The 16,148-nt window shown below is 48.2% G+C and overlaps 1 protein-coding gene across 9 annotated transcripts in view; it reads left to right on the top strand.

The window, feature by feature from the left end:
• ABLIM2 (actin binding LIM protein family member 2) overlaps positions 1-16,148 on the top strand; it is a 714,445-nt gene that overhangs the window by 461,056 nt on the left and 237,241 nt on the right. For all 9 annotated transcript variants that reach the window (XM_069203370.1, XM_069203322.1, XM_069203330.1 and 6 more), the window contains exon 7: positions 2,362-2,449. In XM_069203370.1, coding sequence (XP_069059471.1) covers positions 2,362-2,449 — 88 coding nt within the window. The remainder of the gene's footprint in view (positions 1-2,361; positions 2,450-16,148) is intronic.

The following is a 16,148-nucleotide window of genomic DNA, read 5'->3' as shown; positions in this document are numbered from 1 at the left end:
CACCTTGACTGGGAATGCTTTTTTTAGTGAAATTTCTTTACATAATGACTACTGAAAATATTTCAATCTGAATCTGAATAGACTGACTCAGACTGAAAGGCCCTAGTTAAAAGATAGAGTTATCAGGGTTAGATATTTCACTTTGGAGTAGCAGGAATGGTCTGCTGAGACCTACAGGGTTAGACTACCTGTCCTTATAATGGGTATTGTACTATCTCACATGCAGGGAAGTCTTAAGGAAGCAAAAGGATCGAAAAGTGATATCGAGAGTTGGAAAATGTGTACAAGGAGGTGAGGAACATTATCTGTCTTGAGTAAAAATACCATGCAAATAGGTCAGTATATCCGGTTGGTCTGACTTCCAAAGTGTAGAAGTATGGCTAGCCCACACACTGCCAAGCACCAATTGGGAATGACCTGCATCCTTGTCCATTTAAAGGCAGTTTCAGTCTTTTTAGATCCCAGAGCTTGATTGCCCACGCATGTGCGCACTCTTTGAGGACCACCAGCTACAGCTAGTTTAACAGCCCTATTAAAATGTGGGGGAAGTGGAATGAGGGAGGTGCTTAGCAAATTGCGGTGGTGGAAAGTTATCAGAAAGGTAAGGCTTTAAGGAACATTACATTTTGCACTAGAAGCCCAAGAACTAATGAAAATGTTCCCACTAGAAGAGAGGGCAGTGCAAGCACACATGTAGATCGAGAAAGCAAGTGTGACTTAGCACTTCAAAGAAATAACAGATGATGAGGTATCCTAGAGATGTATCCTGGGGATTCCACACTCTGTGTTGCTGTTAGAATACCAATAAATAAATATTTCAGTGTTGTTACTATCCGTACTTGATTTACAATCTTATTAACATTTATTCCACTGATTTTCATAAGGACATATAGTTTATCTGTTGCCTCACTGCCGTCAAAACTGATTATGTTATTTTGAAGGGGAGTGATGCACAATCGTTCAGCCCACTTTCTAAACTGGTGATGAAAATCTGAGATCCCATTGCCATATCTTAAGGGCAAGGGTAATAGATTCGTCTCATGCTACAAGCCAGCTCAACTGGTGCATTGTCTCAACTTCTGGAGTCGTCACCTGGAGGATTATGTCCAGTGTCTAAACCTAATTTAAAGTATAGCCAGTTTACTGCAGTTCTGGGGACCACATTTAGAGTGCTGAACCTAGCTCTGAAGGCTACACCAGCAAAGTAGTATCCAGTTTCAGAGGTCAGTATGACTATGCTAACCAATCTTGATTAGTATAACAAGATTTAGAAGCTAAATATGGAACTTTACATCCAGCTCCGGAGGCCAAGTTTAGAATATTGGGGTGTTGGATGACTCACTTCAAGAGTGGCCAGCTCTGAATTCTGGACCTGGCATTAGTTAACTAAACCAATGAAACAAAGAATTGCATCAAAGACATATATGAGCAACACCAGGAGCACAACTGAGCTGTATCAAATGCATGTGCAAAGGCATAACTAACAAGTACCAGAGCATGCATAACATGCAGAGGAATGGTTGACTAGCACCAGAGGTATAATTAATGTGCAAAAGCTCGCCCTTGAGTAGTTCTGGACCTAAATGAGCATCGCTCTGGCCTCAAGAAATGTATGGGTCGCCCTCTGTTATACCATGGGATTTATGACTTATTTTACTGCTGTAGCACAATACATTATGTGCCTGTGACTGTGGATCCTTGGAATAATCCACTAAAAAATTTAATTTGCCATTTGTAGATTTAATAGTATGAGTTTTGTAGCTTATTTCTGATTTTCAGATTTACAAAGCTAATGTCAGAAAAGCATATGAATGATATATTCCATGTTATGTGCCAGTTTCCACTAAACCAATCCTGTTGATTCGCTACAGACAGACAATAAAGTGATTTAGAGATTACCACATAACATTCCTCCTCATTTTCTCATTAAACCTCCCGGAATCAGGAATTCTGTGTGGCTTTACAAGGGGTTAATCGAGTCCCATAAAGTTATTCCCCCATTCCGTGTGGATTAACTAGTGATGCCACAATACTGGTTCGATACTACCACCCATTAACGTTAATTACGTATACAGGGTATGAAGCCTCCCAGTACATTTCAAATTGAATTCAGGGCCTATGACAAGATCGGGTACAATTCCACTCTCTTTCTGACTTTGTTTAAACGCGCAAATATCTTCCGTTCTTACCAGGAAGTATTTGCACCAGATAAAAACTAAAACTTGAGTTCAATTTGCGCCCGATTTTGAAAACAAATCTGGATTTTCCATGTTTGACGGAATAAGGCGTGAATATTCATATGTCCTTCGATTCCCAGATGATTTGTAAAATCAATAATTGTTTGCTTCTTTTTTTCTCTAGGCAGGAGAGAAACATTATCATCCGACCTGTGCACGATGCGTGAGGTGTCATCAGATGTTTGCAGAAGGAGAAGAAATGTATCTACAAGGTAAACAAAGAAAACTGTAGTTGCAATGATGTGCAAATAGGTCAAATAACTAGTTCTGTGTGTATTAATGCGGTCCGGTGATCGTGGTTCATTTCAGTCACATCTTCAAAGTGTTGTTTAAAAAGAAGGTGCATGATTGCTAAATGAAGAATGAGTTAAGGCAGATGGGGAGTGTTGGAAATGGCCTCTGCAGGGTCACCCCCCTCAAACATTTTGCCTGTCTACCTCCTCTTTTCGGAAACTGTTTTGTTGGCTTTAGGACACTGCACACTTCACTACAGCTAACCAGTGCTGAAGTGCATATGCTCTCTCCCTTAAACATGGTAACATTGGTTCATTCCCAACTTGCATATTTGATTTACTTGTAAGTCCTTAGTAAAGTGCACTACAGGTGACAGGGCCTTTAAATTGAATGCTACTAGTGGGCCTGTAGCACTGGTTGTGCCTCCCACATAAGTAACCCCTTAACCATGTCTCAGGCCTGCCATTCCAAGGCCTGTTTGTGCAGTTTCACTGCCACTTCGACTTGGCATTTGAAAGTACTTGCCAAGCCTTAAACTCCCCTTTTTTACATATAAGTCACCCCTAAGGTAGGTCCCAGGTAAACCATAGGGCAGGGTGCTATGTAGGTAAAAGGCAGGACATGTACATGTGTGTTTTATATGTCCTGGTAGTGGAAAACTCCTAAATATGTTTTCCACTACTGTGAGGCCTGCTCCTATTACAGTATAGCATTAGGGCTACCCTCATATATTATTTGAGTGGTAGATTCTGATCAGAAAGGGGCAACCAGGTCATATTTAGTGTGGCCAGAATGGTAATGGAAAATCCTGCTAATTGGTGAGGTTGGCTTTTATATTACTATTTTAGAAATGTCACTTTTAGAAAGTGAGCATTTCTCTGCACTTAAAATCCATCTGTGCCTTACAGCCTGTCTCCAAACCATTGGGCTGGGCTGGTTGACAGCTTCCTTGTGCATTTCACCCAGACAACCACAAACACAGGATACTCAGTCACACCTGCACTCATCTGCATACTGAATGAGTCGTCCTGGGCTGGGAAGATGGAGGGCCTGACACTTACATTTCAAAGGCTAGTGGCCTGCCCTCCACAATGGACTGCCAAACTCACGTACTGGGACCCTGGCAGACAGACCTGTACTGAAAGGGGAGCGTGTGCACTTCAAAACAACTCCTTGAAGTCTCCCCCACTTCAAAGGCATTTTTGGGTACATAAACTGGGTCTCTGAACCCACCAAATCAGACACTTCTGGACCTGAACCTGCAACCTATCAACTGGAACTGCCTGCCTGCCAAAGGACTTTTCTGGACTGCTTTGCTGAGAAGCACTGCTGCCCTGCTGTTGCCCTGCTGCCCTCTGACTTTGCTGAGAAGTGCTCTCCAAGGGCTTGGGTTGAGCTTGCCTCCTGTTTTCTGAAGTCTCAGAGCCAAAAAGGCTTCATCTCTTCAAGGAACTCCTTGTGCGGCGAAAATCGAAGCGTAGCCTGCTGAAAACGATGCACAGCCTGCCTTGCGATGAGAAAATTGCCTCACTGCCGAACCAAAACGACGCAGCCCGACTTCTGAGGGAAGAATTGAGGCAGCACCTGTCTTGCAGCTGGAAATTCGACACACAGCCCTACTGGATCAATGCACAGCCGAACCGGAACGATGGAGCCCGACTTCCAGAGTGAAGAATCGATGCAGCGCCAGCCATGTGACAGAAAATGTGACGCATCGCCATGCTGGATCCCCGCATCACAGTGAGGAAGCAAGACTGCGTGCCGGAAATCGACGCAAAGCCCCTTGCAGTGTGGAAAGAAACAACGCATTGCCTGTGCCATGCCGGAAATTCTGACACACACCCTACTTTTCCATGAATCTCCTCCTCTGCGGTCTCCATGCGTGTTATTTTTGACGCAAACCAGGTACTTTGTGAAACCAAAAGACAACTGTTGATTTCTAAGATTTATGAATCGTTTTCATTTTGTAAAAGTGATATCCCAACTTGTGCTTATTGAAACTTTATCGTTTTGACCTTAATTTAACCAGATAGATATCTTATATTTTTCTAAACCTTTGTGGTGTATTTTTGTGATGTTTTCACTGTGTTACTATATGATTTATTGCACTAATACTCTACACATTCCCTTCTAAGTAAAAACTGACTGCTCAGTGCCAGGCTACCAGAGGGGGGGGCACAGGTTAAATTGTGTGTGACTTACCCTGACTAGGATTGTGGTCCCTATTTGGACAAAGGTGAATACCGCTGCCAGCTAGAGACCCAACATCTGCCTGACTGTCTTCATTGCTTTCTTTAATTGCTGCCTCCAGTATGACGATTCCTGGAGGGGGACCACCTCCCTATAGGACATGCCAGGAACTGTTTACAGTTCTGGACTTTCATGTGATAACCTAATTCTGAATGTAACATCCATGTTTTGCTTCAAGTGAACTACTTAGACAACACACCTGAAATCAGCAATTTATAGATGAAACTTTCAATGCTGAAGACAGTGTCCATAATGACCGGGAGTAAAATGGGTAATGTATGCAGCAAGTAACAAACAGGACCCTAGAATTATGAAAAGTTCATTCATTGACACAAACAACCCAAAAGAAACACCCTCCTGCTCAGCATGTAAAGGTTCTTTGGGCAGGAATCTGGTGCAGTAACAAATACTGAATACATTCAATGCAGATCAGGAATAATTCAGTGAAAAAAAAATCTGTAATTCGTACAAAAATATTAACAGCTATATGAGAAGGCATGGGTCAAACAAACACAAATATAAAAAACAACTGCAGGCGGGGAAGGAAAGGACAAATGTAATGGCTCTTTAAAAGAAAGGGACAAATAGGTCTATGTCAGAATATTGAGGACACAAATATAATATAGATGTACTATTCATCCCTCCACATCTACCAGCCCTGAATATATGGAATGTTGCTAGATGTGAAGTTAAGAATAGTACACCTATATCTGCCTGTACATGATTACCTTCATGATCTGCCTGTACATGATTACCTTCATGATATTTTGGTAGGCTGAATTTAGGTCACAATATTTTTCTAGGATGATATTTTATCCATGATATTCCAGTACTATACTGTCAGAACACCATGCAAAGCAGAGCCACCACCATAAAGCATATTTCCTATTACATGGTAACACGATAGTCTGACCAACATCACCAAGCAATGAATGGTTGAACACCATTAATTAAAGACAAGAGTTTTGAAGCAGAAAACCAAAATGAGAATACACAATGACTCCCCACTAAGAATGTGAAAATGTTGAGGGTATTGATCCTACCTGGCACAATAGCCCACTTACTGTGTCTTAATACAGTTTTGCTCCTCAACCCAGCAGAAGGTGGCACTTGAGCCTGTCAGCCGACCTCCACTGCTGCCTCACCCACCTTACCTTCAGAGAATAGTAAGCCCAGTGTCGTATCCCCACCTATTGGCTGTATGTATGCACCGTAGCACCACATACTATACAAATACAAATGTGTCACTCAAATATGCCTGTGGTGCACTCCCAGCAATCACCCACTGGAGAACATCATAAAACTGAGTTATCAGTGGGTTATCCTAAGTGCCCATATTTTCATATGACACACTGGGCCCTATAAATAGACAGATCCCTATGGGTATCCTCAGAAATACTAGTTTTTTGCAGGGATCACAAATACAAGTGTTGCAGTGTTCATCGCACCAGATAATTACCATGACCAGTACAATTGGGAAAAGTCCTTTCATTTACAGGGACATGCGCATTCTGGTTCGACAGCACCAGATCAGCATGTTATTAAAAAAATCGGAATAAGTGATAGTCATCGCATCGGATAAATTCTGTTCACCTCGGTTTCAGATTTATTTGGATACTTTGGTTATCATATATGGCAGGGGACACTTGTAATCAGGTCCAAAGTCTCTAGCTTTATCAGATCTGTGCAGGGTCACTACTCTACAACTGTTAGGGAGGAAGCACACTAGCCTGCTTAAATCGCATGCAGAACAACCTGTGAGACATCCTGCTATTGACTACAGACTTTAACAATCTGGAGGATGGACTGACAGTATGTAGCACTGCTTTTAGCCTCATCTTAATATTAGACTGAGGACTATCTTACAAGTACAGGTGCCATTAATCGCACATGGTAAATAACGTTACTAAGGGGTTCGTTATTTTTCGGTTGCGATCAATAGCACCTATTATGAGTTTCTGGGCAATAACATGCAGATTTTTATGTTTAATGCACCAACATCTGATATTACGTTAATTACCATATGGTCTTCTATGTTAAATTTTAGCAGGTTGAGGTATTTAACGCATCTGATAATTACTGGGTTACTGCAGCAGACAAATTCATGCAGCCATGCACAGCCCAGTGCGGACTTTGAGGTGAATTAGGCACTATATTCTATTGCATAGACTTTATTTTCCACCCACAAAATTTGAACAGGAGGCAGAAGTGTAGACAAAAGCGCTTTACAAATAAAGTTAACTCAATATTTTGGGAAACAATTAGCCGTTGTAATTCGGTTTTAACTTAAAAAATGTAAACTAAGTTCAACCAGCCACATTCTATTTTAACAAGAACCAAATGTGTTGGTTCTTTCACAATACACTACCTTCTACTTTTGCCACTGCATGAATAGACTGCAAAGTTTATTTGTTTTATTGCAGCCTGGAAAATCATGGGGTCAAGCTTCACGGCTAATTTCACTTTAAATTAGCAAAACGCAAAATTGCGAAAATCTTGTGTTGTAATTTTTTATTACGTATTTCAGCAGGTAACATACACTATAAGGCACAGTATAACACAGCCTCTCTGGGCAAGTAAATAAGTCATATGCATAAGGCTAGTATGCTTCAATCCGCACACAATATGGTCCAAAAAAAAAAAAAAAGAAACGCAAAAATGATGCCTGGGGTAGGACGGTGAGAACATGGCATGCATATCAATGTCTATGGAACCAAGTGTCAGGGAGAGAAAATGAAAAAAGATCAAAAGGAAATAATAATAGTAAGTAATAATAATAATAATAATAATAATGGGGCAACCAACGACACGGAACGAACTGGCCAATACCAAGAAAAGGGAGGGGGGAAGGAAATAAAAGGAGGAGGGAGGTGGATGGGGGACGTATGCCTTTCAGAAATCTGCTGACAAAAAAGGGGGGGAATTGGCTGTCAAATTTAGGCAGTGTTCTGAAGGGTATCCATCGCGCATGTTTCCTATGTCTCTGTATATCATCTCCTCCCTCGTTTAAGATTGACGTGAGCAAATAAGCAGGTGTTTGTCGCAAGCATGGTCCATCTCTTCAGCAAAGGCTATCCAACAGGGTGTGTATGGGGACAGGGGAAGTCGCTCCATGGTAGTTGGGCAGTTCGAGAGCAAGGATTGCGGAGGCAGGGGTGATAGGAAGGTGGGAAGTCACAGGTCTTGCAGGGTTAATCGGGAGATGGTTAAAGAGGAAAAAAGAGGAGGACTGTGAAAAAGGGGAAGGAGAGGGATCTGGTGTCAAAGAGAGAGGAAAGAAAAAACAAGAAAAGAGGGGAAAAAAGGGGGAAAATCAAATTAGAAATAGATAGGCGGGAAGGGAGAGTGGGTATGGGGGGAGGGGTGAGAGCGGTCAGGTGCAGTGAACCCAGGACTAGGAGAACAAAGGGGGGTATGGAAAGGGAAAGGGTGGGGTAGGGTGGGTGGGAAAAGGGGGTTGGGGAGATGATAATAAAAAAGAAAGAAAGAAAGAAAGAAAGAAAGAAAGAAAGAAAGAAAGAAAGAAAGAACGAAAGGAAAGAAAGAAAGAGAAATAGGAGGTGCTTGAGGTGAGCTGGGGAGTAGTAGTGGTGACAAGAGCACAGACTAGACGTCAGTAAGGAAAGGGGCCCATACCTGAGCAAAAATAGCAGCCTGGTCCTGGAGGTTGTAAATGACTCTCTCATGTGTGGCTACGCTGGTCATAACCACAATCCATTCCTCGGGCGTAGGGGGAGTCACAGATCTCCAGTGTCGTAAAATACATATTTTCGCAGTTGCCAAGGCTGTGTGCAAGAGTCTTTTTTGCGGTCACGATAGAGCCGGGAGGGAGGCCGTGTCATGCAGCATGAACAATGAAGAAGGTAAGGGGGTTGAAAGCAACATGGAGTCCGCCGGGACATGCTCCACCGCCTTCCATAGAGGTTGTACCGACGCACAGCTGCTGAGTACGTGAAGTAAATCACAGCACGGGTCTGCGCAGCGCCAACAGGCCGCATGCGGGAGCAGGCCAGCCATGTGTAATTTCAGCAATACCAGTCATGGAGGACCTTAAAGAGGCAGAACTTTAAGCAAGCCTTGCGTGTTCCTCTGTCTAACGCTTCCACCGTGTCTGCCCAGTCCTCCTCGTCAAAGGTCTGCTGGAGGAAGGTTTGCCACTGCAGATGCAACTTGTCCAGGACCGGTCGGGAGAATAGATGACTAATAAGGACTTCATACAGGCCCGCCATAACGCCCTTATGCCTCCCCCATGTCACCAGATAAGCTATTATAGGTGAGGGTTGTAGTCCCCGACATACAATATCAGGGTTTTGATGCATACAATGCTGGAGTTGTAGGTACTTCCACTTCTGTGTAGAATGGAGACGGAATTCCTTCCTCAGACTGGAGAAAGGTTTGAGCCTATCGGTTTCCAGCACCTGATCTCGATGAGTTATACCGGCTTCCCTTTATTGCGGCCAATTGAGGGCTATTCCACCTATGCTTATACTGTTGTTGTGCCACAGGGGAGCCTGGGCTTGAAGAAAGGGGTGGACTCCCAGGAGACGGTGGGCCCTCTGCCAAGCCACTCCCGTTGCCTTCAGAATTGGATTCGGGTCGCCAGGGGAGACAGGGGTTGCGCGGTAAAGCCCACTAAGGCCTCCTCTGTGGGAGAGCAACTCTCTCCACTGGCATCCACTGTGGTGACTCTGCAAGGCTAGACAATGTGGCAGCCAGCAGCAACAGATGGAGGTCTAGAGCGTAATGTTCCACTGAGGGGAGTCCCATTCCTCTGTGTGACCTACGTGCTATTAACTTGGCCGATTCTAGACGGGGGCGCGTAGATCCCCACACAAAGGCCCTGATTGCAGCGTCAACCGACCACAGCGTGGAGAGGGGTATCTGGAGGGGGAGAAGTCCTAGTACATATGTGAAGCGCGGTACCGTGACCATTCGCACCACCTGCAACCTACCCCACATGGAGAGGCCTAGTTGGGCCCATTTTTCAAAGTCGAGCCTCATGCGTGCAACAAAGAGGATCCAGGTTGTCGGACGTCATTTGTTCCAGGCCACGGTTAATAAGGACCCCCAGATATTTAAGGCGCTTCGTGGTCCAACGGAATGGGAAGCCCAGGATCACTGATTTCATCAGAGGGACAGATGTGACGGAGGGAGAGGCTCGCTCTTGTCCCAGTTTACCCGGTATCCGGAGAGAGGAGCAAAGCCATCTATAATCTCCATAAGGGTAGGCAATGAGCAGTCCGGGTCAGTTAGGGTGAGTAGGATGTCGTCAGCATATAAGTAAAGTTTAGAGGTGACACCACTCGGAAGGGGGATGCCTGTTATCTCAGGGGATGCACATATCGTGGCCGCTAGCGGTTCCAACGCCAGCAAAAACAAAAGAGGGGAAAGAGGGCAGCCCTGCCTTGTTCCCCTCCAGATAGGAAAAGTATCCGAGGGGAAGCCCCCACAATTGACCCGCGCCATAGGATGATCATATAGCAGTCGTACTTTGGAAATAAATTGGTCCCCCAGGCCGAATTTGGTTAGCTTTGCGAAGAGATATAGCCATTCTATGTGGTCAAATGCTTTTTCGGCGTCAAGGGACAATGCTAAGGCGGCCTCAGGGATGTCCCGAACCCCCCAAAGGGCGTGGCATAGGGTACGAAGATGATTCCGTGAGCTGCGACCTGGCACGAAACCGACCTGTGACTGGTGTATAAGGGACGGTATGAACATGCAGAGAAGGTTCGCCAAAACACTGGCCAACATCTTAATATCGCTGTTCAAAAGAGATATGGGTCGATAACTGCCGCAAAGCAGAGGATCTCAGCCAGGCTTCGGCATAATAGCGATTACGGCAGCATTAGATATCGCACCCAGCAAGCTAGTCTCACAAGCTTCGTCCAGCGCCCCATGCACAAGCGTTTCCTCCCCTGCCCACTAGTAAAATTCCGCTGGGAATTCATCTTCTCCAGGCGACTTGTGATACGGGAGACCGGAAATGACCTGCAGAATTTCCTGACGGGTGAAGTCCCCCCCACCCAGCAGCTCCTGACCCTCATCGGAAAGTGAGGGCCAGGTGACAGTGTTGAGGAAAGCCTCTATCTGGGCAGGAGAGGACTGTGACTCTGAAGTATAAAGGCGGCGGTAGAAAGTCACCAATTCGCCCACTATATCCTGTGGATGCGTGAGAATCTCCCCCGATTGAGCCTTGATGGCCGGTATAGCTGGGGTCGCTGCTCTCTGGCGAAGTTGAGCAGCCAGTAAGCGGCCAGCCTTCTCCCCTTGTTCGTAATGCAGTCCCTGCACTGGTTGCAGCACATATTCAGCCTGAGAAGTAAAGAGTTCATTCAAAGCCATGTGGGCTCTCTCCAACTCCCTGCGGGTGGAGAGGGAGGGGTGGGCTATGTAGCGCCGCGTCAGGAGTTCAATGTCAACTTCTAAGGTCGCTTGCCGTGCCGCTCTGTCCTTGTTTGCCAGTGCAGCATCACGCATCATAGAGCCCCATATCGTTGCTTTAGCCGCAGCCCAGATGATCCTCTTGGACTCCACTGACCCAAGATTGTCCCGGACGCATGTGGACGTGTGTGCCTGTAGCTGTGCCTTCCCCTGAGAAGTTTGGTAGTGGTGGACAGCGAATTGCCATGGCTTACGACACCATGCCCAGCTGTATGATGAAAAGAATCAGGGAATGGTCCAACAAGCCCCCACTCAGTATATGAGAGTCCTGCGTGTGTGCCACAAGGTTGTGTGAGATGAGAAAGTAATCCAGTCGGGATTGGGTACCATGGACTGGGAATAAGAAGGTATATTCCCTATCCCCCGGGTGTGTTAGTCTCCAGAAGTCCACCAGGCCGTGGTCGTGCATTATGTCATACTGAAGGGCTCTGTCTCTGTTATTGATGGTGTCCAGAGGCCCAGTCCTGTCTAGTATGGCGTCCCGGGCCAGATTCCAATCTACACCAATAATATACCGGGAAGCTCCGATTTCCGTCAAGAGGCGGTTAATGCAAAGGAAAAATTGTCTTTTGGGGCCTACTGGGGCATAAACTGATCCCACACAAAGCAAGGCACCCCCCAGATTCAGTTTGGCAAATATATACCGCCCCTCCGGATCAGCCCATGATTTAGTAACCGTAAGAGGTAGGCTCTTTCGCAGCAATATCGTAACCCAGCATTTCCACAAAGCACCACTCTGGTCATTCGACGAGGGGGTGCTACAGCTGGACAGCGCAGTCCCCACCCAGTTCCCCCGTAGCTTATCAGATTCAGGCTTGGTCAAGTGGGTTTCCTAAAGGAGAGCTATATCCACCCGCTTAGTGTTGCGGTACAAGAGTATTTTCTTCCGTTTAATGAAATGGGTGAGGCCATTGACGTTCCAAGAGACAACCCGCAACGGGGCAGGCGGGGCATACGGACGTCCAGTCATGGGGAAGAGCTAGAAGGAACGGCGGGGGTAAAAGATGCAGAGGGGTGGGATAAAGAAATAGGGAAGGGGGTTAAGGGGTACTAAGCACTGTTTAATATAACATAAGACTGAAAAAATTATGAGTGGGGGAAAAGGGTGTGAAGAGAGATAGGAGGAGGAGAGGGCGAGATAGAAAGAGACACCTGGAGGAGGGGAGAGAAGGGGGGAGTAAAAGGCGGAGGACAAGAAAATAAAGTATAAAGTGTGGGAGGGTGGGCAGATGGGATGGAGGAAGGGGCAAGGGAGAGAGAGAAGGAATAAGGAAGGGGGGAGAGCGGGGCAAGGACAGGCAAAGAGACAGAGTCAACAGAGCAGAACCGGTCCCGGTCAGGGTAGGGAGGGTAGTAAAGAGAAAGAAGAAAAGAAGTACCAAAGAAAAAGAGAGTCAAGAAAGAGAAAAAAGTAAAGGGGAGGGGCAAGGGAGAAGAAGAAAAAAAGGGGAAGAATAAGAAAAGAAAAAGAAAAATGGAGCAAACTAGAGCCCCAGAGAACCTAAACTTTAATCTGCGGGTCTATACCCGGACCCTACTCATCCCAGCGCCAGGCAAGGCCGGCAGGGACACGGCCAGGAACGGGGGCGCAGGGCAGGGCCACCATTGTCCATTGGTACTAACTTCGGTACGAACTTCCCAGGGTCTCGGAGCCGGGTTCTCTCAGGAGGGTGTGACATGGCGAGATGTGATTTGGACTGGTATCCCTTAGCGGGGGTAAAACAGCGCAACACCACACAGCTGGAGAACATACCCGTCGATGGGGAGTCCGAGGGACGCCGCAGCAGAGTCAGCAAACCCCCCCGGGGGAGGACGAAGGGGGGGAGCGAAGGGAGGGGGGAAGGGGGGAGCAAAAGGAGGAGGGAAGGGGAGGGGGAAAGGAGGGGTAGTGAAGGCCTCCATGGTGTCAGTGGTGCTGCACGCACATCGGGGGGAGGAAAAAAGGGGAGGGCGGAACGAAGTGCAAATAGAGAGGAGGGAAAAGGATGCGAAGAGCAACATGTGAACCCCAAAGCGAATACAGCAGTGATGAACAATCAGACAATCAAACAATCGTCATCATATTAACAGTTATAACATTAGGGCAATCGTGGGGCTACAAGGCCTGAGGAGCATGTATTGTCCCACATACTCAGAGTCCCAGCGGGGTCTGGACAGTCCTCATGGCTCAACTCGGCTCCCGCACTGTGTCTATAAGAAAACTTTACTTGACAAAGATAACAAAGGAAGAACAAAGCACTCAACATTGTGCAGTAATAAGAAAACTGTACTCAGCCAGCCGGTGGGTCAAGGAAGGGTCCGCCGTCCACAGGGCGGGTGGAGGCCGTGATCGCCAGGTACTCGATTCCTGCAGACAATAAAGTATGGCGAGTTCAAGTGGGCTCTGTAGAGGGCTTCAAAGGGGAGCGGGATTTGTCTCTGTCTGTCACCTGTGTATGAAGCGCCACTGTGTGCAGTACCTGCCCTCTGTCATCGTGGCTGTTAAGGAGTCTGTGCAAGTCTCGTCCCCTGGGGTGGGAGAGGGGAGGGTGGTGGGCAGACCCTGACCCTCCTGGAGCAAGGTCGAGAGAGGGAGTATTCTGGTCCGCAACCGTTGCATCTCGGTATGGAGTCGGAGTGGAAGAGTCCATAAGCAAGAGGCCATCCAAAAAGGAGCGTAGGTCTTCCGGGTCGTACAAGTCTTTGGCTGTGCCATTTATTGTTATCCACATCTGCACCAGGTCGAACAGGCCATATTTCATCTCCATCTGGCGTAGCGGAGGGCAGAGGGCCAGGAAGGCCCTTCGGTGTTCACTGGTTTCCTTGGAGAAGTCTGACAATATTCGGATTGTGTGTCCATCCAGCTGGCAGGGAGCCTGTGTGTGCACTTTCTGTATAAGTTGGCGGGCTTGTGTGTGGCGAAGGAGGCAGGCTATGATCGGTCGGGCCGGGCGTCCATGCCCAGTCTCCTGGGGCACAGTCTGTGAGCTCGTTGGAACTCCAAAGGTGGATCAAAGGTAGTAACAGTCATCCTAGGCAGCGCATCTTGTAGAAATCCATGGAGATCTTCCTCTTCAATATTTTCAGGAAATCCTAGGAAGCGGACGTTGTCCCTCCGGCTCCTGTCCTCCAGGTCTGTCAGCTTACTGTGAAGAAAGAGGAGTTCCTGGTCCCTATCATGGAAGGAAGAGGCACGGGCCTCCACTGTTAACACCCGCTGTTCCAACCCCAGGACACGGGTCTGAAAGCTTGCAATTTACACATGGATGGATTTTGTTTCCGCAGTCAATTAAACCATTTCACTATCCATCCCCTCCAATCTGCGACCAACAGCCGAAATTTCCTGGAGGATACAATCCATGGTGGATTCCTGAGCTGAGTCCGTCATGTCGTGGTGTGCGGCAGCTGGCTGTGTCACCGGCGTGGGAAGAGGGCCCTTTGTCTGGAGTAAGGCCTCAGAAAAGAGCAACTGTCTCGCCGGCTTGCCCTAGTTCTTGTGGGACGGCCGGCCGCCTGGCATCTCTGGCCTCATCGCAGAGCCGGATAGCGGTGGTGCAGGGGGATCGGGGGTCCCAGAGGTCATCACGCAAAGCTGGAATTGGTCTCACTCTTCGTGGTCGGGCAGATGGGTGGGAGAGGGGATAGGTTGAAGGGCCCCGAGTCCCACAATAGCATGGCCGATGTGCGGTTCAGTCCCAGCGGGCTCTGCGGTGCAGTTCGTGCTCCAGGAAAGGAAGAGGGTCTCAGCCCGGGAAGAAAAGGCGTTTGTCCGTCGCGATATCAATGTGACGACAGAGCGAGGGCCTCCGACTTCAGCTTGCAGGGGCAAAGGCGCTCCACTAGGCAGGGAGCACCGGTTCCATACGTGTCGTATCGTGCCGCGGGTAGCCTCCCAGAGGGCCCTGCGGCAGGCGATGCGTCCCTCCACACCCGGCCCTCACAATGATGAAAGGAGGGAGGGGGGATGAAGCAAGGGGTACAAGTTTTATTCTTCGTCTCAGTCACACGATGGCAGATCTCCAAGGATCCCGGCAGACTTCCAAGAGGGAGGCTGCGAAACCCAGATCCCATGCAGCCCCTCCTTCACTGCAGTGGGTCCACCAGGCTCCGTCCAAGATAGCTGGGCAAAGACAAAGTCCAGAAGGCAGCCAGGCGAGAGTGCTATTCAAGCCGCGATGGTAGGCTTCATCTCACGTCTCCCGGCATTGCGCCCGACCCCATCAAGGGCTTCTCCAGGGTTGCCAGGTGGCTCAGGCAATGAACGGAGGGGTAGGCACGGGTGTGCCAAGAACATCCGGCGTGGCAGGGCACCCAGCACTGAGAGGTGACCGGCCTGTCCATCGGTCCTCTGTCGTGGCCCCCCAGTGATCCACAGCTTCTCTTCCTGGCAGCAGGATGGGGGGGCAGGCAGCCGGGGAGAGAGCAGATTAACTCCCAATGGAAGGGGGCAAGGTCCCGCAGGGCCCCCAACACAGCACGAGTCTCCCCGAGACATCCGGCATCCCTCCTGTACTGTTGGAAGGGCTGTGGCAAGCACTGCGTATGAATCTGGCCACCAGGGACCAAGGCTCCGGGCCCCCACCGCTGGCTGCGCATCAGCAGCAAAGTGGGGAGCTGGTCGCACTGATTGCAGCGGCGGTGGGGGGAAATCAGTAAGACTTACGAAATTTAGGCACCCAGGGGCATCCGCTCTGCTCCTGGGCCACCATCCTCTTAAGCGCCGGGCTACGAGATTACGAGAGGCTGCGGCTCTGGGCTCTTCTGCAGGCCGCTCCTGTATGCAGCTGAGCGCCCCGGGTTCACAAATCCGGGGCGCCCGTCGGAAGCGTCCTCGCCAACACGGCGCCTTCCGTGCACCTCTGCGCCCCCAGGAAGAGGCTCCATGCCCCCCTCGCTGAGCTCTCCGTCTAGGCGGCCATCAAGCTCCGTGGCCAGACCACACCCCCTAAATAGCAAATTTTAAGAAATTGCTATTTAAAAATTATAAGATGGGATGTATGAAAATTG

The sequence above is a fragment of the Pleurodeles waltl genome, chromosome 1_2 (genome assembly GCF_031143425.1).
Source record: "Pleurodeles waltl isolate 20211129_DDA chromosome 1_2, aPleWal1.hap1.20221129, whole genome shotgun sequence".
NCBI classification, from domain to species: Eukaryota; Metazoa; Chordata; class Amphibia; order Caudata; family Salamandridae; genus Pleurodeles; species Pleurodeles waltl.
The sequence above is the reverse complement of the archived record's forward strand: the minus strand, read 5'-3'. Positions and strand labels throughout refer to the sequence as shown.